At 47.9% G+C, this 23,348-nt stretch overlaps 2 protein-coding genes across 2 annotated transcripts; one reads left to right on the forward strand and one right to left on the reverse strand.

Annotated features, from left to right (window-relative positions):
- The first annotated feature begins 1,158 nt into the window (after window positions 1-1,158).
- si:ch211-93g23.2 (uncharacterized protein LOC100005086 homolog) lies at window positions 1,159-4,204 on the forward strand. The gene is made up of 6 exons (XM_034554682.1): window positions 1,159-1,292; window positions 1,662-1,822; window positions 2,323-2,539; window positions 3,280-3,383; window positions 3,640-3,777; window positions 4,103-4,204. Exons 1-6 carry the CDS (start codon window positions 1,185-1,187, stop codon window positions 4,191-4,193), a joined length of 819 nt encoding a protein of 272 aa, XP_034410573.1. The 5' UTR covers window positions 1,159-1,184; the 3' UTR covers window positions 4,194-4,204.
- Window positions 4,205-5,028: 824 nt separating this feature from the next.
- LOC117746017 (receptor activity-modifying protein 1-like) lies at window positions 5,029-8,835 on the reverse strand. The gene is made up of 3 exons (XM_034554766.1): window positions 8,780-8,835; window positions 7,229-7,367; window positions 5,029-5,284 (listed from the first exon to the last, which is right to left on the reverse strand). The coding sequence occupies exons 1-3, from the start codon at window positions 8,832-8,834 to the stop codon at window positions 5,029-5,031; spliced, it is 450 nt and encodes a 149-aa protein (XP_034410657.1). The 5' UTR covers window position 8,835.
- Window positions 8,836-23,348: the final 14,513 nt, after the last annotated feature.

Below are 23,348 nucleotides of genomic sequence, written 5' to 3' on the forward strand. Positions count from 1 at the left end.
TTGATTGGAGGACACACGGCAGGGCCCCCCTCCCCCCCTTCCCTTCCCTTCCCCCCTTTGTTCACACAAGCCCAATTGCAAATCATATCTGACAATGAATATTGATCAGTTGAACGGGAAGGATCAATGTTGTTGATTGGGAAGAAAGATTACAGGGACAAGACCAGCAGCCCCGAGCGGATTGAGGACGTTTTTTTTTGGGGGGGGGGATAATACCATCTTAAATTATTTCTTAATATACCTGAGGACAAAAGGGTGAGGTCAGAGTGCTGATAGAAACAGACAAGTTTTCGATACAGAGTATATTTTTTTCCCCCAGATGAAACATCGGTACGCCAAAGAAACAATGATATTGCAGATTAAATAAGGTGATCAGGACGATGAGGAATTACAGCATTCCCCCACTGTCCTTCCCAACACATTTATGATGATGTATGTGCACGTACTGCCATCTGCTGCTGCTCGGAACCAAGTGCATGAGCAGAAATCTGGAGCCGGAGAATCACAGGATTTCTTTTGGTGATATTAAAAAACTCTGCTGCAGCACGTCACGTGGTTTAAAAAACATACTTTAGTTTTTTTTGTTGCTTCTTCTTTATGTTGAAGTCACAGCTCCAGATGTGGTCTCTTGAAAGCAGCACACATGGCTCCAGTTTTAGATATTGGTACAGATATCTAAAGCCATTAATCAACTCGTATCCTCACAGTTAGATAAGCAAAAGGATACAGATCATATATATATAAACAAAGACGTAGATCATAAATATAAACAACTCCAAAAGTGTGGCCAAGGAAACAATAATGTTGCTGAGAAGTACTTAAAGCATTCAAATGAATTAATACACTTAGTGTGTAGGATTGTGAGGTTGCAGCATGCACACAGATCATGCTAATTATTCCTATTTTCATGTAATTCTACACAAATGAAATCATTGTTATGTATATTATGTATATATGATATATAACACCGTACCTTTTTAATATCAAACTGGACATACTATACTTTTATCATTAATCCAACGCAATGCAGTGTGAATTATGCCTTCCGGCATGCTTTCCGGGCTGCAGCTCGTGAGGGCGGGTCACCTTCATCCAGGGAGTTAATGGTTAACTTGTTGTAAAGAGAAGGAGAAGCGCAGTTCCAGTCCGCCGCTTCGACAACCAGGAGCTCTTTACACAGAAACATGAGCGTACGCCTCTTTGAGGGTAGAGACCATGCAGCCGCATACCTGCAGTACAGAGTGACCCCTGATGAATTGATCAGCACGGTTATGAGCTACATGAAGAACAAGGTGAAGTGTGTTTCTTTATGTTCACATGCTGTTTCATGATGCCCATGCAATACCTCTGAATATGAGATACTTTGAAACAAATCTATCTACAGCCTTAAGTGCCAGATACATGCTGGAGAAGCGTCCTGTGGCCTCGTGTCAACCGAGAAGAAAGCCAACTCATTACAGAGATGTACACCACATAATGGAGGGTTCAGGGTCATTTGAAATGTGTGTTGAATTCGAAACTATTCATGCTCGTAAAAGAGGGTCCTGTTGCATGTTTTAAATAACTGACATGAATGGCATCGTGCTAGAAGAGCTGCAGAATCATTTCAAAGAGTCAGAAGCAAACAAACCGGTTTATAGGTGTGACTGCATTGCTTTTAGGAACCAAACCAGTGCAATCTGGCTGTGGATGTGGGCTGTGGGTCGGGGCAAGGGACGGTCCTTTTGGCTCCGTACTTCACCAAGATTGTTGGAACAGACGTCAGCCCCGCTCAGCTGGAGATGGCTCTGACCAATGAAAACCCTCCAAATGTTTCATACAGGTGAGTTAGGGACAAAGGCGATTCAAGTCGTTCAAAATGCCCTTCGGGGTGCATTAACAACAGGTCATTTAAACAGTTTGTTGTTTGTATTGGTGCACTTTTCCAACTGTATCAATAATGTGAGTAAACGGAGAGTTTCTGTTACAAAACTCAAACCTTTTGAAGATATAGTGATAAACATTTCCCACATCTTCTGGCCAAAAAGCTTCAGGTTTCGTAAAGTGTATACACATTGTCGTCGGAGCTTTGAAATGTATATTTAATTGATGGTGTTATAGATGTCCTTTTATAATGATCATTAACCACCAGGCTGCCTTATCATTGTGCTCACTTCAGTGCAAGGACGAGGACCATTTTCAGTAGCTGCTTCAAAGGCCCTAACTGAGTTTTCAGGAGTCTGCAACATGGCCAACTCCACTAATTGACCTCCACTAATTGACCTCCACTAATTGACCTCCACTATTTGACCCCCACTATTTCTTTCCTTCTTCTGACCCAAGGGAGTGTCCAGCGGAGAAGCTACCGTTTGCTTCTGGTGAGGTGGACCTTGTGATGGCCGTAACGGCGGCTCACTGGTTCGACCGGGAGAAGTTCCTCCTGGAAGCTGACAGGGTGCTGAGGCCTGGAGGCTGCCTGGCTCTGCTGAGCTACTCTATGAACATAGAGCTGGAGTACGGGGACGTCTCCAACACGACACTCAACGACATCTGCAAAGAGGTTCATCCCACATCTAAAAGCTTTATTCTTGTATAAATATATGGTAAACGTGTCAGAATCCAACCATTCAATCCATTCTCTCTCTGTGGGGCAGAAGGCTACGCAGGGTATTCTCACCGGGGGACCCTGAGGTACTCCTAGGGCAGAGAGATATCATTTCTCCAGCATGTTCTGGGTTTACCCCGGGGGCCTTTCGCTAGTTGGACTTTCCTGATCAGATGCCCGAACTACCATACCCGATCACCCGGGTATGTCTGTGCTCCTCAGCCTAATGCTACGGAAACTCATTTCGGCCACTCGTGTCCGCAATGGAATTATTTCGACTACTACCCAAAGCTCGTTGACAAGACCCCCCAAGATGCTTGAATTCCCGTCGCTTGGATGGCAGTGACTCTAGTCAACCCGTAGGACGCAATCAACTGGGTTTTTTTCCGGTAGAGAAACGGGCCCTCAGACTCAGAGGTACCGCCTTCACCCTCGGCTGTGAACAGACCCAGCGCGAGCTGAAGGTCACAGTCAGATAGAGCCGACAGAACCACATCTCCCGAAAGAGAGCTGAAACGCTATTCTTAAGTCCCCAAACTGGACACTCTCCTCCCCGCCGGGCTCTGACAGGAGATCCTGTCCATTAAAATGAAAAGACAATTGTTGGCAAGGCACAACTCTGCCCACTATTTTTTGAAATTCCATTGGCCGATGCAAGGATAGCTGGTAATGATGCTTTTTATTTTTCTGAATAGTTTCACGATGCCCTGCGTCCCTTCCGAAATCCCTGTCTGGGAACGAGCAGTGTGGACCTCTACTCAGCATTGTTTGACTCCTGCTCGTACCCTGACAAAGAGTGGTGAGTGTTGCAGTGTACTTATCTTACATGTCTTAAAGTAGTGGAGCGTAAATGCTATGAACAAACTCATATTAAGTCAGAGATGCACACACTCTGACGTCGGGGAGTTCACTGGCACAGAGCAGCTTAAACTTGAGCCGTCGGGGGTCAAGCGTCTTGCTCGGGGGCATCTCGGTATATAGTCGAGGGAGAGGAGAGTGTTTCTGGAACACTATTCAGCCTCGATCTCCCAAATCGTTCCTTCTTTTGTGTCCAGGAATGAGTGTCTGAAGATAAAGAGGATCTTGCCACTGAGCGGATACATCGGCATGGTGGAGACCTACTCCAGCTTCCAGGAACTGCTGCAAAGGGATCCTGTTGAGGCTGAACGTCTGTCCACTGACACAAGGAACAAGTAAGATATTAATCTCCACCTCATCCACAAGGCTAATCTTTAACTTCGGGCTCTGACCTCACCTCCACCTGGCTGCCACTGACCGTTGATCTCTTAATCTCCACCTAAATGAATATATCACGCTCAGAAACGTCAATACGTTGCTCAACTAAGCTTAACTGCTTTGATAGTATAGCCACCATTAATCATTAATTCCCCACCTGCAGGACAGGAAAGCCGAGCAAGCAAAATATATGGAAGGGCTGAGACGTTGTATTTAATTTCTACACACAGTTTTTCTTCTGTTTTGTCTTGTCTTTCCTATTAAAGCGCTCTGTCTCAACAGGTTGACGTCTGCCATGAAGGCGTCGTCTCCTGACCCAGAGGTCACGATGGTTGTCAAGTATTTCTACTGGCTGGCCCGCAAGCCACTCTGACTGAATCCTGCAAAAACAATTACACCCTAGTGTGCCGGGTGTCTGTTTCTCCTCCTCCTCTTGACTTGTAAATCACTTGAAATAAAAAAAATAAAAAAAAGTTGGACAATTTTTATTTTTGATACAAAGATATTTGGACACAACTGTGTAATGTAAATCAACCCCAGGCCTACGGATATTGGCACATGTGAACACTAGATGGAGCCCTGTCGCTCAGTGGAAGATGAAAGTCCACTTTGAGCCTCGTGTACAGTCCTAAACGTGCACTCTTCTTTATGGGAACGTACTATTTCAGGACCAGGGTGAGATAAATCAAAAGGAGACTGAATGCTTGCAGTGCAGATGCGTTGAATATGAACAAGTCATCATCGTGTTTGACTTCTTTGTCCCAAACCTCCTCTTCTTTAATCAAAATCAGTTTTCTGCTCCTTTCTTCTCTAATCAAATGTATAAACAATCGTTTATCCAGGTCGTTGGTCGCTCCCCGAGTGTCCTCCTTACCTTCAGTTATGAATTTGCATGCTTGCAGATTGTTTCGGGCCATGACAACAGATGGTAATTAACACTCGTGGCCTCCAATTCCCTTGAATCCCAAACACCTTCACTACTTCTCCCAAACTTGAACACTCTCTATTTCTGACCAAATAGAGCATTTATAACATATTGTGGTATTAAAGTCGGCTGTTTTTCCATCATCTATTCATACCAACGTGGTATTTACACAAATGCAAGACAACAATCAAATAGCAGATCACCTCCCCATCTTTTACCCCGTGCTCCATGGTTGAGTCCACACGAGTCCCACGTGTACAAGATGTGAGCCCCCAACAAGTCCCTACAACACCCCCTCTGTGCGTTTACTCCTCCACACCACCAGGGCAGTCACGAGCAGCGTGACCAGCACCGGCACGGCGATGAACGGGGCGAGGATGCCGATCGGCGGGTCGTGGAGGAGCCGGCCGGTCAGAGCGCAGTCGTGGAAGTAGATCCGGTGGATCTGCACGAAGAAGCGGTCCACTATCTGATTGGGCCAGAAGCAGTCCACCTTCAGGGCCAACTGGTAGGTGCAGTTCGTTAGCTCCTCGTAGATCCTGCAGAGGCCGACAACACACAGTCAGTACCGACGCATGTGCAAAATGCGACCCGATGCAGCAGGACATCCTGGTATTTTTGGTATTTTTGGCACACCGCATATAACGTAGACTAAATATTGTCCTACTACAGCGTACGCTAGTAAGAGCATTGGAATGTGCAGCTTGTGCTAGAAGACGTATTTCAACGATGATCTTAAAGTGGCTCCTCCAGATGGCTCCCTAGTGACAGAACTTTAGTAAACACACTCTTCAGGTATAATTAGTCTCTGGGTTTGCCTTTGAAACGTCCTTTCAGAGTGAAACCCGAGGAGGGACTCCTGTCGGTCGGAGAGAAAAAAGGCTAAAGGAGTGTCTAGAATTAGCAGTCGGCCTCAACGCCGCTAAATATAACCGGTGGAGGGCGGGTGGAGGAAATGGAGACGCATACCGGCGGGGTAGCACCCCCCCGCCCCCCCCCCCCCCAGGAGAGCATCGCACGGATGCCGAGTGGGCAAGGAGTCCCTTTCAGGAAAAAGTCCACTCAACTTTACCGTGTTTTTTTTCTGATGGGTGCAATTTATTGTTCAGTTTGTCGTTTCGCTTTATTGTTTTTTTTTATTTTTTATTATCAGGGCAAACCAACACGGGGATCACTTTAAAAAAAAAAGAAAATACATCCGCCGTCCGAAATGACAGTTGCATCCATCATCAGCCAGAACGCAGCGGAGCCACAGCTCAGCTTTGCAGAACCCGGCGGAGCACTAATTCTTTAGAACCGGCCTCGGAAAGATGTGTGTTGAGCTGCCACTCGGGGAAATTGTTTTGGACTAAAAAATAAGACGCATGTCAGGAGAGGGTTTGTTTTTTATAGCTCTGGGATGTACGCTGTGTTAATGGCGCCATCTTGCTCGTAAAACAGAATCATTTTGGGGAAAAAGCTTTTTGACCCCGATGAAGGCCACAAGCCAAAAGGTTGTAGTCTTACAATAAGGTCTTTTTTTTTTTTAAAGTTTTTTAAAAGTTTTAAAACTAACACGTTATGGAGTGAATATAAACAAACATTGCCAACATCCCAACAACAGTTTAGGTGACTTCTAAATTCTTTGATTGAAGATTGTATTAATCTTGGAGATGATTATAAAATCCTTAATGTGGATCTCTGAGAAACCTCCTGAAACAATGCAATGGATCTAAATCCTTCGGAAATTACAAATTGACCCTGCACCCACACACAAGACTTGTTTGTCTATTACTAATTTCCTTTTTGTCGTATGCTTTTTTTCAAAAGGACATCAGCGATGATGTCAAACAACACACACACACACACACACACACACACTAATTATGTGCTGGACCAAGAGAGGACAGTGAGCCAGGAGGGAAATCACAGTTTTGACAGCAGCTTCTCCTGTGGGCCTCCCATCCCCTTTTCGGCCTCATATATATATATATATGTATATATATATATATATATATATATATATATATATATACACATATATAGGAGGTCGAGGTTGTCGTTCATCCGGATCAGAGGATGAACTAAAGTCACGGCAACATATTGAGGGCGGCTTAAGGCAAACAAGTCCTCTCAGGAGAAAAGCTTACATTTGATGTGATGATATGAGCTGCATCCATATCATTGAGCTCCGAAGATGCCCGTGTTACCATAATGAAAGACAGCTACCCTGGACTTACATGCTTGCGTATTATTAGTATATCATATTACATTTGAACACTGTGGGTGTGTGTTTCCTGATAGAAGAATCCTCATTCTTTGAGAGCAATATACCTTAAAAAAAATAAAAAATACAACCCTTTCCACCAAATCCAACTGTTCCCGGAAGCCATAAATCAAATCCATGAAGCCATTATCTCCGACTAAACCGCGTGAAAACGAAACCAGCGCTCTCTTTTCTTTGCCTTCTCTCTCTCTCTCTCTCTCCGGCAGGGGGAACTCACTCCGTGGTGTCCGGCCAGCTGCACCACAGGCCTCGGTCCAGCCCGCCCATGTCGAACTTGAACTTGGCCGCGCACAGATCGTTGATCGTCCGCTCGTAGAAGCCCCCGTTGCAGCCGCACGCCGACGGAAGGACTTGAGCTGACGCACAGGGGGGGGGGGGGGGGGAGAAAGAAATCAAACGGGACGCCGTTAGGAATATGTTCGTGCGACGCTACGAGGTCCTAGCATCGGGGTATCCCTGTCGGACCCCCCCCCTCCCCCTCCCTCTGTATTAAGACCCAATCCCCTTTTTGTGTTTACTTCGGAGACATACTTCGCTACGCTGGGAGCTTAAGCTGGCGGGGAAAAGAACCGGCGTGGAACAAACAGGTTTTTGGTTTGTCACGACGGAGAGAAAAACATGGCGGCTCTCAGTCTGCGGCGGCCTGATAAGAGCCATGCGGCGCGCCTCCATTGTGTTGGACTCGGTTCTCCGACGGCTCTCCGCGACAAAAAAAGGCTCTGGAAACACTCACGGGGAGACTGAATGTGTTGACACGGGGGGGTTTTCTCTCGGAAAGGGACGCTAAACACACCTTCTTCAGAGAAGAGGCGTCAAACGCATGCACACACAAAAAAACCCATTTAGCAAAGCGGTCGAATGCCTATTAGCGATAAGGATGTTACGCCTCACCTGTCGGCCTCACTCGGCCGCTAACCGGGGGGGGAGGGGGGGGGGGGGGGGGGGGGGGGGGGGGGGGGGGACTCAAGGCCAAACCACGACCGCCGCCCGCGCTGGAGGATTTCACTGCCCTCAAGTGTGGGTTTTCTATATTCTGGGTATCGCCCGTCAGTCTAAACGGAAATCATGAATTCTGCCCGCCATTCCACGATCTCAATATTTATGGGTTTAAAAAAAAAAAGAAAGAAGACGAAGAAGATGAAGATGCTCATGAATATGATGAGTGTCCATCCGTCTCTCGTGTTTGGCCAGCTGCTGAGTCCTCATGTCGCCCTCAATCAGACACATCATCTCGAGTTATACTCCTCGGGAGGTGTTATGGATATGTTTCTCCACGGCACATCTGCTCAAGAACTTTAATTAAGTACAATTATGATGTACTTGTACTTCACTGTACGGCGGTATAACTTTACATACAACATGCACACTAGATATACAGCATGCGTACTAGTAACCGCATAATATCATGAAAAGTATGACAGTCATATAGACATTTTTCTACGTTTTGAAGATGTAGAAACTTTTGAAAACAAAAATGTTATACAGTGTGATATTTCTACGTTCTTTGTCACCCCCGTCTCACATACAATGTAAAGGTAGGGATTAAACTTGTATAGACAATCTATCATCAGGGCTCCATCATCTCTAAAATACGAGCTACTTATGTTTAATACTTAGTACAGCATGCAGACATCAGTCAAAACGATATATGCTGGTATTATTTAAAAGAAAGCTACCAAAAACAATGTCCCGTGGAAAATGGAAAACAATGTCCCGTGGAAAATGAATACATTTGCGCGTGAGCCACTTCGAAGTTCTTCCCACTAACCTGCCACCAACAACACGAGCCCCGCGCGCAGGAGCGACGCGCTCTCCGGAGCCATGCCGAACTCCTCCGGGAGGTTGTGCGCACTCTGCTCCCTGCTTAGGAGGGGGGAGGGGGGGGGGGGGGGGGGTCAACTGCAGCTGTTTCCTTCTTCCTCCATGTGTCACAGACACTGTGAGACACACGCACACACACACACACACACACACACAACAACGTTACAGTAAAATGAAACGCCAACTGCGCGTAAAAGCCCCCTCGACCTACCGCGCGGTGGCAGGCAGCCTCCCCCCCCCCCCCCCCCCCCCCCCCCCCCCCCTCCGCGCGTGTCATCTGATCCCGCGTGGAGCCGCGCGCAACAAGTCAGACACCCAAAAATAAATATGCCAGTCATGATGAACCCAGGGGTCACGCAGCCTCTGGTTTATAGTGTTACACACATAGCAAAGCTATACGACACATCATTTGTGTCAGTATTACTATTTACTATAAAACTATTTTCAGGCTTCTTCTCTCATTTATTTTGTCAAACAAATATACATAATGTATAAACGTGGCAGGATAAATGACACAAGTAATAACAATAAAAAAAGAAAGAGTCCCTGAAGGAATGCTACATTATTTTTTTAATTTTTGTATCGCTTCATTTAGAACTGAAGATGACAGAATAGGCCTTTGAATACAGAATTATCACAATTAATACCACACGAATTGAATGCCACTCGCTCTAATTCGCTCCGTCATCCCTGCGGAGGCCTGCTGTGAGATAACACATCGTTACACTCATCAAGTTCCCCCCCATCACTTATTTATCATTCGTAATGGCTTGCAGGCCTCCAATCAAAAGCCTCTGTGCACCATTACAGAGACACAACCGCCATTTCCATGTCACCCTCGTAGCTGCTCACATCTCCTGCAGCTCACAAATGTCAGTAATTGAATGTTTTATCTGCAAATTTCCTTTTTCCTTTTCTTTTCTTGCACAGGAGTCACAGAGTGACTGACGTTCATTAGTATTCTCCAGGCTGCTCGGCGTTGTGCTGCCACCCAGTGTGGCTGCTGTCTGTGCTGGTGTGAGACTGGTCCCACAGCTCCCATTAAGGCATGTGATTTGTGGCTATAAGAAACTTCTCAGTTTAACAACTAATAGATGTGTCTCTGGTCACTGCGTGTTGCTACTAAAGAGGATTTTACACATTGCAGCATTAGTTTACAAGCTTATATGAGATGAGACTGGGAGGGAACTTGTGCTCCTCTAAAGTAGTGATTGCATGTTTCCTTGAACCTTCTCAATTAGTGAGAGAAAGTGGCACAGCAAGCATTTGCCAAAGAGATGACAGGGTGGTTGTTCATTATTTGACACATGTTGATGATAACTAGTTGTGGCATTAGTGTCACGAGCACAGTGTTTTGGAAAAATACCTTATGAAATGTCACAATCGAGTAATTCTCTCTAAGTTCCACTAGAGAGCAGCAGAGGACACTGGATGGAGCCTCTCTTTGGCGGATTGATTTCTGGAGGAGTCCTTGCTGCCTAAAGTTGTGGAGTCACTTGGTAATAGAGCCCGTTTATGCCCGAGATTAAGCTTTACATGCTAAACGTCTACGTTCAATATACCAGCACGAATTATGTATTTATATAGTTGTAACCTAATCTAGAAAAACTGTGCCCTGAAGGTAACTGGAACTTGTGATCCTTATCTTTAAAGACATGATATATACAGTATATTATCTGCAATGGTAACCAATAAGCTCGAAAAGCAACTAATGAAATATGACTTTCAATTATGATCATTATGTGATCAAACTAATAATTGGGGCAAAAGACACAGCAGGTAGTCATTTGTGTTTATGAGCTCCTGGCCGGTGTGTTGACAGCAGCGATGACGCCGGACAGCCAATCAGAAGAGGCGATAAGTGAGGTGGGCGGACTTCTCCTAAAAAGAAGAAGAAGAAAAAACGCTTCTAATCTTTTCGGATAGCAGATTTAATAGGCTGGAAGAGGTGTCGATCACTGCGAGGGGCGTGTGCAGATACCCCCTCCCTCTCACCCCCTAACACACACACACGCACACTCGATCCCAGCACGCTCACTCCCCCCCCCCCCCACCCCCCCACCCACCCAGCCACCGGCGCTATGGCAGCGTGAGGAGTGAATGGCTCTGAGTATCCGCGGTGGAAACCGACCTAAACACTGGCCTGGGAACTGATAAACAAACACAACAAATAACGCGGTGCGTAAAAGCTCTCCACGGCGCCGGTCGAGGGTGCGCACGGACACCGTGTCAGCGGTCCAAGAAGCCAAAGAAGACTCCGACGTGTTAGTTTGTTTTTTTGTTTGTTTTTGCCTTGCTTCTTTTTTTTTTTCTTTTTTTTTCTTTTTTTTTTTTTTGGTGGTTATTTATTTCTGTGCGTAAGACAAACATGAGGATATCTCGATTGGACATGTGAGTCACGGGAGTTAACAAGACAAGCAGCACCGTTTTCGAAGATGAAGTTCCTCGCGTGCCTCCTCGTCACTTTGCTGGTGATCCGATCGAGTGCAGCACAGTCAGGTGAGTCGCGTCTCTCTGCACCCGGTTCTCCCTGTCGGGGATCCAAGTGAGGGTCCGAACACCTCCACATTGCTGCCGGAGAATTCGCTGTACATGTGTGCGTAATGGTAACGAACGGACCATTTTTTTTAAAAACACCCCGTGTCGGTAGCTCTCCGGCACTGTCACAAACTTAACACAACTTCATATCCGCGCCGACGCCGTTTGGAATCGTCGCACCGAGAGTCACACCTGCAGTAGCCCGAGCCGTGGGCTTCGGCAGCCCGCAGGAGCGGGTCGGGCTACTGCGTAAAAAGCTCTCCAAAACTCCCCCTGCGCGTGTTTAACCTCCTTTTAAAATTTTTTTATTATCAGATAAAAAAAAAAAACACGAGCCACTTTTTCTTCTGAATCTGTGATGCTCATGATGATCCTGCCGTTTCTTATTGAACCTTGAATATGAACCGATGCGCCATCATTGTAACGTAGTCCCCCCATAAGCAGAGGACTGATTTATGAACTGGGCTCGCTTGGTGCAGTTTCTAGTCCTCCTAACTGTCTCTGCATCATTTAGACGTCGCGCAACGCATCTCGCTTTCTTCACCCGGACCCCCCCCCCCCGGTGTCAGTCCCCGGGATGAACATCACTTCAATACTCCCATAAAGGCTTGCAATGCCACAGTTAATGCATAGTGAATGAAGTTCTCCGTGCATGTGCTTCCTCTGCCTCCCCCGTAGGAGGCTTGCTGCTGCAACATGCCACGTTTTCACTGTGTGACATTTTTCTGGTTCATGATTTCGCAAATCATTGATGCTGATCAATTGTGCTGTTGAACTTTGTTCACAGGATCAATAAGGACTGACATGTGCTCCGGTGCTCTGTTTGGTTTGGAGTTCGGTGGCATGTCTGCTTTGGACCTGTGTCAGACTGTGAGACGTCATATATCTGTGTTTGTGTGTTGGGCTGATCAGCACTTCACGGTGCCATCAATCTCCCGTCTTAATTCATATAACCAAGGTTTGGCAAGGGGGGTGGGGGGGGGAGAAAAGAAAAAGAAAAGTGAAGCAGGAGCAATGGAGAGTTTGTGGATTGATGCTCAAAGGTGAACTCCCAGAGGGCCCCCCCCATCCCCCTCTCACCGCCTCCAAGGACGGGTCGGGTTTTGGGTCGATCTTTGTGGTTCTGAGGCAGAGCTGGAGAAACAAACACACACACACACACAGACACACCGTCGGCTGCTGCTGCCTATTAAACCAGAGTGGATGGATGGGTGTCAGGCATGGATGAATGGGGGAAGGAAAGTGTTTTATTTATTCACTATATGCACACACTCCCCATCCAAGACATTTGTGATGCAAATTCAGCCCCAAGAATCCGAGCGATGCCTCCCGGGACGGCTCATGGCGCGTGTGGGTGTATGCTGAGCAGATATTTGTGGCGCTGTCCGGCCACTCTTTTGTCTTTTTACTTATTGTGGTCCCCCCCCCCCACACACACACACACACACCCTGAGCGTCATCTATCAAGTCATATCAGGTCGGAGCAAGTCGAGATGTTCAGCGGTCGTTTAACATGGTGATCGAATCTGTCTGTGCGCTGCGGCTGCGAGACAAATGTCTGCTGCATTCCTGCCAGTCAGCTGGTCGGTGGAGCTGTATGCACTAATGTGTGTGTGTGTGTGTGTGTGTGTGTGTGTACACAGTGTGACCACTTGCCAAAAATGGAGATGTTCTCAACACAGGGAACTTGATTGATGACTCGTCTGACTGACTGCTGGCTAAGTGAGAGGATCGGAGTCCGTCTGTGTCCCGTCTGCAGACTCGTGTAATCATCTTAATTTCATATAAACGTGACAGAAAAGAGGTGATTCAGAGCTCAGGGTCGACCCGACCGATGCGTTCGCGGGTTCGAGGCTGAGCAACTTCCAGGCAGGTTTTTTTATTTATTCTCAATGCAAAATCTCACAGAACTGAACAAATGAAGTGGCTCAAGTCTGAAGGAAGGACACTTGACATCCGTGACACATTGGTTGTATTGTTTTCATTATGATAAACAGTTATTTTTCAAGGCCTTGGAGAGAATGGTTCCAAGGAAGGACTCCGTTATGAGAATAGCTGCCACTAATCGTCTGTCGGTCCTCCTGATTGTTCCATGAAGCTCTGGTTCCTCGGCCGTGGGTCCTTCAATCCACACGAGGAAGACCATGCGACGTGGTTGAGAGGTCCACGTTTCCTTCCAGCTTTTCCTCGGGCAGCGTTTCCACTTGTCAGCTGATTTTTTTGGGGAGGGGGGGGGGGGGGGGGGTTCAAGGTCAAAGGTGACAGAGTTCTCGCGGGGGACAGCTGGTGGAGAATCCTCAGCTGGAGTTCTGGTTTATGAGATTCGGGCCGATATATAAAAGAACCCCCCCCCCCCCCCAAAAAAATGAAGCTTGCACCGGTAGTTTCACCGTCCGCGTGTCCGCTTGCTGAAAACAAACGTCTCCAACATGTCAATCGTCAAATAAAGACGCGCTCTACTGTGAAATAGCCTGGCAAGAAAGTGTGTGTGTGTGTGTGTGTGGGGGGGTGGAAAAGGGGGAACCCGCCGAATGCCAGTATCAAATTACTGGGCGTCCGTCAGCTGGCGCACACGGGGGCCACGGAGCTGGCCGAGGCTTTTTGTCGCAGACTGGCGGAAATGAGAATTTATTACAAGCTAATTAAGCTTCTTCTTCTTCTTCTGGTTGGATAGCATCGGTCTAGACCGCGAGCCCTTTCCTCGCGTGACAGCATGACAGATGAGTCGAGGTGAAGGAATTCAATCTTTGCTCTAAATGAGTCAACAGCGCTATCATAACCGTTGGCGCGCAACACCTCCAACATCTGTCGGCGAGCGGTGGTGGTGGGGGGGGGGGGGGGGGATAAAACATGGCCGCTTGCGCCAAAGAGCATTAATTGCAGTTTCGGTTTTGCCTCGACTGCGAGGCCGTGAGACCACCTTATCGTCCGCAAACAAAGATGGAAGGAAGGAAGAAAAGGAGGACAATGCTTCTTTTCTTTCCTTCCTTCCTCTTCCTCTTCCTCTTCCGTCTCCGGCCTTCCTCTTTTCCCAGGCATTCCGGAGCGATTCCCGTTTGCTGCACAGAGGAGCTTCTGTTCTTCTAGTTTTGTGAGAGAAAAAAAAACACCCAAATATTTACAATGCTGAATCACAACTAGCGGCTTTTTCGTTGGCCCACCGCGCCATCTTCTTCATCTTCATCATCTTCTTCTTCTTCTTCTTCTTCTTCTTCTTCGTCCTCCCCCCTTCCGTCTCTGTGTGCTTGGCACGACAGACTTTTCCGACCCCGCGTGCCTCCGTCCGCCTAACGATGAGCGCTCTTTGGCTTCGGCTGTGCGGAATGAGTCCGCTTGCCAACTCCGAGAGTGCGTGTTAGATTGGCTGGTCGGGGGGGGGGGCGCTCGGAGCAACCTGGCACAGATGCCCCCCCATTTTGAGGGAGGACTGAGGTCTCACTCCCACACAGAAAACACGGTTCACCCCATTCACTCACATTTACTGTAAACACCCCCACCCCCGATATCTAGAGGCTCCCTTTTAATGTCTCATGGCGTGCTGATTCTGCTTTGTCTCTTCTACATTTGTCTTCATCTTTCTCCCACATACACACACACACACACACACACACACACACACACACACACACACACACACACACACACATTCATGCACGTGCATGCCTTATGTCTTTTAAGTGTGAGGCGGCTTTCTCGTTTGCTTTAAGCACAAGTCCGGAATCTACTTTTAATGGTTGTTCTCAACCCTCTCTCTCTCACACACACACACACACACACACACACACACACACACACACACCCACACACACACACACGGCCCAAGAGAAGAAAGGACAGGAAAGACAGAGAAATCTTTTTTTCTTCTTCTTCCCCTCCCTCTTCTGTTTCTTCTAGACCACTGGAGGGTTTGTTCGGCCCGCCACTTGTGATTCCACTCAGAGACAAATGCCTCCATCCTGCAACTGAGGGGCGTCCCACACACACACACACACACACACACACACGATCTTGCCTTGCAGTGCCGGTCAGCTCGCACCACTTCTCTTCTTTTATTTGACTCCTATTTAATTAGCTCTCTTTCACTTTCTTTTCTCGAACATTCTTCTCCTCTTTTCCTCTTTTCCCCCCATCTCTTTCCTTATCTCGGCCTCTCGCTCCCTCCTGCTCTCTCGCCCATCTCCATTGTGCCTGTTCTCACTTCCTTGCCGCTCCGTTTCATCTTTCCCTCCCTCCACCTCTGCTTTTCGCCCCCCCTCTCTTTTTTTTTTTTTTTACCCGTCTTTATATCTCCTCGCCGTCCTCTCACGCGTTCACATGTCTCGGCGCTCACACTCCCCCCTCTGTCTTTCATTAGGCGTGTGTGTGTGTGTGTGTGTGTGTGTGTGTGTGTGTGAGAGGCTGTCACCGAGCACACGGGCAGACTGGGAAACAGCTCATTTCTCCCCCTTTGATTGCGACACCCAATTTGTTTTCGTGGACAACGCTGCTGTCGGAGCCTCCTTCACACACACACACACACACACACACACACACACACCACTCTAAACTGTCACACACATGCTCCACACACGTGTGTGTGTGTGTGTGTACTGCTAAGCTTGTGAGTGTTGAAGGACACATCTTCAGTGTCTCGAGTGTCGAACAACCCACAAATTATGAAATAAGACAACCCAGTTAGTTCATTTCTTTTTAGGGTCGCTTGGATCATAAAACCTTTGATGAAACAAGACGTTGAGATTTGGAGAGCTTTGCAAAAGTTCGCCATGTTTTTTTTTATCGGGCTGCACGGTGGTGTAGTGGCTAGCACTGTCGCCTCACAGCAAGAGGGCCGCGGGTTCAATTCCCGGTCGGAGCGGTCCTTCTGTGTGGAGTTTGCATGTTCTCCCCGTGGCAGCGTGGGTTCTCTCCGGGCTCTCCGGCTTCCTCCCACAGTCCAAAGACATGCTGCAGGTTAATTGATCTCTAAATGTCCCATAGGTGTGAATGTGAGAGTGAATGGTTGTATGTCCCTACATGTGCCCTCGATGGACTGGCGGCCTGTCCAGGGTGTCCCCTGCCTTCGCCCTATGTCAGCTGGGATAGGCTCCAGCGCCCCGCGACCCTAATGAGGATTAAGCGGTATTGAAAATGGATGGATGGATGGATGAAGGGATGAGGCCTTAAAGCGACGGAGGTTGAATACAGGTATATTCATACTGACACAAATGATGCGTTTTTTAATACATTAAAGCATGTTCTAGTTGAAATGCTCAAATACAATTATGAACCTGAAAATGAGCGCGGCACGTCCCCTTTGAACCCTTCTGCACGTGGGTCAAGTGAACTCATTGGTGTGTCTCGTAGGAACACGAGCGTTGGCTTTGGAGCGCCGTGCTCGGGCGCGAGGCCAACGCAGGAAGCGGGACAGTGTTTCCTGCTTCTTTTGATTGGCATGCACTTCCTCGGCGAAGCGGCGGTCAAGTGCGATGGACTCCGTCTCTCACAACCGGTCTGGTTCTTTTTTTTTTAACTCTTTTAAAAAAAAAAATCTTTCACTCGCTTCCCTTGCTTTCTGTTTCTGGCTCTCGGACAATAAAGGAGCATTAGAATAACAAAGGGTCTTTTTTTTCTTCCTCTTTTCCTGTAACCTTGACAAAGTCTGGCGTTTTTTTTTTTTTTTTAATGAAAGTCTGTGAACAGAATGCTCTCTAATCCCCCCCATCTGTGGGCATGTTGATCCGGCAACTCAACCCCCGACCTGTAGATTTGTGTCATTACCTTCACTGCATTATCTTTTTCATATGTGGTACACACACACACACACACACACACACACACACACACACACACACACACACACACACACACACACACACCAACTCGTCTCACTTACAGTTGCATCTTACGGTCATTATAAACCTCGCTATTTTGGATGCTTTTCATTCGTTTGCTCCCTCTGTGTTTGTGTGTGTGTGTGTGTGTGTGTGTGTGTGTGTGTGTGTGTGCACACGCGCTTTCCATGTGTGTGTACTGGAGCCCGCCTGGTGTATTGTGTGTCGGCTAATCCCTGTTAAAATGTTCACGGCAGCTAATCTGTTTAATTACACTAGAAATTAAGGATATTTACTGTTCGTAGACTTTTATGCGACACCCGCTTTAATCAGGACCTTAATCTGTCTGGCACTGTTTGAGTGTGTGTGTGTGTGTGTGTGTGTGTGTGTGTGCATGATTGATACTCTGTATGCTTAGGCATGTGCGCCTCTGTGTCTATGGGGCCATTTCTGCCACAGTCTGTTTTGTGTCTCTCCGCTTCTTTAATTCTTTTCTGACTATTTGCCCACGATAATAAAGAATAAGAAGAATAAAAAAAATAGAGATTATTGTATCTTTTCCCGGTCGCCGTGGTGGCAGAGAAAGACAACAACAAGCGTTTAAAGGACCAGCGAGCATCCCTCTCCTCCACTCAGACTCATGTTCAGCTAATTCTACAAGATTAAAAGCTGTGTTCCAACCATGGAAACGCAAAATAATGACAGCAGTCTGCAGCCAAGCTAGTACACATATAAGGTGCAGTGTGTGTGTGTGTGTTTTTAAATTGCGTGCAATGCCTTTAGCGTCTCTACATTAGTTTTTTGTGTGTGTTTTGTAGTGCCCTATTAAAGAAAATGCAATTTTTTTCTTTTCTTACGATATATTGTGGTTGATGGGCTGCACTTCTTTTTTTCTTTCTTTTCCCGAATGACGTCTGTAACCGCAGCGCTTCCTTCCCGAGGTGTCGAGCAGAAAGCAAGCTCCATAAATTACAGAACCGACGAGTCTGAAGAGCTTGTGTTTATGTACAGTCGTTGCACATCCATGTGTGTACGTGTTGGAGGCTGTGTGTGTGTGTGTGTGTGTGTTTGTATTCAGATGGGACGCGTTGTCCTTTTTAAACGGCCCCTTCCTGCGATGGTGACCTGTAATAAATGAGTGGGCGCGAGAAAGTGGCAGCCATGACAGCTGACTAGGGAGGGAGGGAATAGTGAGGGAGAGGGGGAGAAAAGGTGTGTGTGTGTGTGTGTGTGTGTGTGTGTGTGTGCGTGTCAGGGAGCGAGGAAAGACAAAGCGAGACAAAGCCAAGGTAAAAGAGATGGCAAGTCTCTGAGGGCAGATAAGGAGCGAGCGTGAGAGGATGAGGGGAAGACAATGGCGAGCGAGAGGAGATAGTGGAACAATACCTCCACCAGAGGTGGGGACTGCCTCTCTGACGCCACTTGTTCTCCTTATCCCGATTAACCCTCTCCTCCCCTGAGCTCTCTACGGACGGTTTTAAAGCTGCGAAAGGAGGAAAACCTTTGCCCGGCTTTGATGGAAGTGTGTGTGTGTGTGTGTGTGTGTGTGTGTGTGTGTGTGTGTGTGTGTGTGTGTGTGTGTGAAGGTGAGCCACCTTGAGCGCCGAGAAAAATGAGAGAGTGCACCCGAACAAGAATCAGTTTGTGATCTGGTCTAGAGGCCTAAATGCACACTCTCAGGTACTCTCTCTCTCACACACTCACTCACACACACACACACACACACACACACACACCTTAACCAGTCGCTCTCGGCAAGGTGAACGCGAGCTGCCGGTGGGTCGTTTGCAAGATGGGAGACAGAGCAATGGGAGGGAGGCGGTCTAATTCCAGCTGGGAAAGGTGTGTGCGTGTGTACGTGTGTACGTGTGTACGTGTACGCACGCACGCACGCACGAGTCCAGCAGAGGTTAAGGTGGAGTGAGAGAGACAATGTGTTGTCTCGGAGGAACACAGCTATCACTGCCCATGAACGCTCCAATTAATCAGCCCGGGCCATGCAGGCGCTCACAGAGTGTGTGTGTGTGTGTGTGTGTGTGTGTGTGTCCTCCTGCGAGAGTATCTATAGTGCAATTTCCCGAAGTGTGTCAAGATCTATATTTGCATCAATGGGATGCATCATCATCATTGACACCATCATCATCATCGCACACACACACACACACACAGTCTTGTTTTGTCTTGTCTCCATGGATAATGCTAATGGGGTCACGTGTGCCGGTGGTACCTGAAGGGGAGAGAACCCCGGAGAACAAATGCTGCATGTTTGCTTATTCACAACCACGCGTCCTCCTAAATGAAATCATATACAACTCATTTGCATCTGCAAATATCATTTTTTTTCCCCTGTTTTTCTAGGGTATCGCCAACTGGATTCTGCAGAAAATCTGCAAACCATTCACCAAACAAAACGCTCATTCACTGTCAACGTAATGGTGGTCAATAAAGCCATGGAAAAAATTTAAAAAAAACGGTGTTTTCATGAGGTTTTGGGAACCAAAAAAACGATTTTGTTTTGGGGTTGAAATCGGGAAGCAAACAGGGGTCAGAGGGCGCGTCGAAAAGGCCTGAAACGGCTCGTCCGAAAGAAAGAAACATTCATGAAGCTGGAATGTGAATGTTTGGCATTTTGTTTGCGAAGACCATCACGATAACATGCATCCGAAGAAGAAACCCCCCCCCCCCCCCCCCCCCCCCCCAAAAAAAAACTGACACTTTCATAAATGTCTCGATGTGGTTCATTCTGAGTCCATTGAATTCCAGAGCAGCCGCGTGTATTCATGGGTTCTTTTTTAAAATGTATTTCTCCCTCCGCAGATAAGCACTGTGAGAAAATCCTGAGAGGAGAGACGGGGGGGGGGGGGGGGGGGGGAGAGAGAGAGATGGGGCTGGATGGAGAGACATTTTAGAAAAGCCTTAGATAAACACGGGGACGGATGGAGTCGTCACAAATTAAATTCTCAAAAGGCGCTCCTTTTGAAAATCGTGTTTCATCCGCCGGGGGGGGGGGCATCCAAACAGGTTCACGCACAACAACCTCCCCCATTGTGGAGGTCTGTCCGAGCTGTGTGTGTGTGTGTGTGTGTGTGTGTGTGTGTGTAGGAGATCCTGCTCATCACTCAGTGTGTGAAGCAGAGAGACGTGTGCTTCTCTTTCTGGGCACTTCTGTGGGTTTCTCGGAGACACTGAAGAAATCCTGCGTCCCGTCTCTTTGATTACAGCTTCATCATATATTCATCATATATATGGCCTTCAGATGTCACTACACTCGAAAGTAGAAGCTGTATAGAGATGAGGCGGCGGGAGAGCGTTGTCGTGGCACCAGACAGAGACACACACACACACACACACACACTCACACACACAGCGCCGGGTTGAGACATGCCGCTGACATGAAATAGGGGTAATAATAATAAGATATGCAGTTTGTCCTACATATGGGAACATATTAGATCCACGGACACCGGCGCATGCACGTCATATTTCATTTCCCTGCCTATACGGGGAGTTTTCATTTCCTTCCCCCGGGACGCCGTATCTACCTTCGGGGGGGACGTGACTCGGAAAGGTACAGTACGAGCACGCACGTGCACGGCGACGGCAGATGGAGAGATCTCGACCACAAGAAAGCAAGCGTGTTCTTCCAGAGTGAATCACCGGAGAGACGGAAGAAGAAGAAGAAGAAGAAGAAGGTGAGAGGAAGGGAAGGCGTTGCAGCCCAGACAGGAAGAGGAGGAAGTGTGGCTATTTACTCCTTCTTCTCCTTCTCCTTCCTATTCTCCTTCTACTTCTCCTTCCTCTTCTCCTTCTCCTTCTTCTCCTCCTTCTCCTTCTCCTTCTCCTTCCTCTTCTCCTTCTTATCCTTCCTCTTCTCCTTCTCCTTCTTCTCCTTCTCCTCCTTCTCCTTCCTCTTCTCCTTCTTCTCCTCCTTCCTCTTCTTCTTCTCCTTCTTCTCCTCCTTCTCCTTCTCCTTCCTCTTCTCCTTCTTCTCCTCCTCCTTCCTCTTCTCCTTCCTCTTCTCCTTCTCCTCCTTCTCCTTCCTCTTCTCCTTCTCCTTCCTCTTCTCCTTCTTCTCCTCCTTCTCCTTCCTCTTCTCCTTCTCCTCCTTGTCCTTCCATCTGCCCCTCCGATTCCCTCATTTACTTAATTAGAGCGCCGCGTGTCTCAAGGCCGCCGCTCCCAGAACAGTGTCATCTGTGCATGTGTGTGTGTGTGTGTGTGTGTGTGCGTGTGTTTGTGTGTGACTGGTGGTTTTTAGAGCGCATGTGTGCGCACATGCCTCAGGCGTACATGTGCATGTCGACTGCAGGTGTGCACGTGTGTGTGTGTGTGTGTGTGTGTTTGTGTGTGACTGGTGGTTATTAGAGCGCATGTGTGCGCACACGCCTCAGGCGTACATGTGCATGTCGACTGCAGGTGTGCACGTGTGTATGTGCGTGTGTGTGTGTGTGTGTGCGTGTGTTTGTGTGTGACTGGTGGTTATTAGAACACGTCTGCGTGCACGCCTCAGGCGTACATGTGCGTGCTTCTGCAGGTGTGTACGTGCCCTGAGTGTGTGTGTGTGTGTGTGTGTGTGTGTGTGTGTGTGTGTGTGTGTGTGTGTGTGTGTGTGTGTGTGTGTGTGTGTGTGTGTGTGTGTGTGTGTGTGTGTGTGTGTGTGTGTGTGTGTGTGTGTGTGTGTGTGTGTGTGTGTGTGTGTGTGTGTGTGTGTGTGTGTGCTGACCGTAGGCAGGGCTTGTTCAGAGCAGAAGGTCGGGTGATTGCAGCGGCCTCGTCCATAAACAAAGACGAGCGGCTAACGGTATTGTGGCTCCAATGCACGGCATCGCACAACGTGAACACGCATCGCACAACGTGAACACGCATCGCACAACGTGAACACGCATCGCACAACGTGAACACGCACAGAGAGCCCCCGTTCACTCGCTCTCCTGTTTGATGGCTCCGCAGAACCATCAGCCAAGGTGACCGGGCCACGCCGCCCGCCTACCCTTTTTTAAATGAGCGCGACTCCTGACGGCTCAGCTGATACAGAAGGACGATGAGAAGACACCCGCAGTGCCGGCTTTACAGCCTCTTCTCATGCAGCTGTGGTTAAAGTCTGATGTTTAATAAAAGGCAAACCAATATGTCTGAACTTACATAGTAGGGCTTCGATGGGAGTCGAGACGTAATGGAGCGTAAATGTTACAGTCCTTCGGCACGATGAGATTCAACACACTAATCAATATCAATAGGCCTAATTACGTAAATGAGCTGCCCGTGAGTCGGACCCAACGCATTAAAAATAGCTGATTGTGTGCTGATTGTCGTTCGTGAAACCAACAATGAGGCGTTCGAGTGATTTCTCAAGTGCCGCAGGGGGGAAAATCGATTGGTTGAGTGCCGGCCGCCACTTTCAGGGCCCGTCGTGAATCCCACCGTCTCGTTTTCCCCTTCCGACTGGAAGGTTTGACACAAGAGAGGGAGGGGAAGGGGGAGGAGAAGGAGGGGGGGGGGGGGGAGGGGGAGAGCTGACATGGCATCCTACGTTTATAACTGTGCTGTGTTGCCGGTTTCTTTTTTCCCCCCACGCGCTTGAACGCATCTTTGTTGTGTGACATCAAACAACGTGAGGAGCTCAGCTGCTCCTTTAACCGGGGGGGGGGGGAAAGTCAACTCTTCCAGAGGGGGAAACATCGCGATGGTGTCGGATTTCCCGGCACACATCCGAAGTGTTTAACCTTTGAACCTAATGAAGGCCTTTTCCTCTTCTTCTTCATCACCTCTGAGAGCCGCTCTCGTTTTGTTCCCCACGCTGATTTATGTTCCCAGTCTCGTCAAGAGTTTCTCCTATCTGGAGGAAGTAAATGGTGGAAAAGGAGAGGATGGAAGGGGGAGCTCTAATGAAGCTCCGCACGGGGCGATGGTGATGCAAGCACCCAGTTTGATCAGTGGGAGGGCTGCGGTAATCGGCTATGGAGGCTATGGAGGCTATGGAGGCGGCAGGGGGTCCCTAGTTATCGAGACAGCTTTGGAGGCTCCCAAACTGCAACAATGGAGAAGAAAGCAGGAGGATTGTGTGTGTGTGTGTGTGTGTGTGTGTATGTGTGTAGACACACACACATTTAAAGTGAGATAACACTTTTACTACTTTTCTTTTCAAAAGGTAAAAGTAATTATTTCTTT

This window comes from Cyclopterus lumpus, chromosome 2 (assembly GCF_009769545.1).
Source record: "Cyclopterus lumpus isolate fCycLum1 chromosome 2, fCycLum1.pri, whole genome shotgun sequence".
In the NCBI taxonomy this organism is placed as follows: Eukaryota; Metazoa; Chordata; class Actinopteri; order Perciformes; family Cyclopteridae; genus Cyclopterus; species Cyclopterus lumpus.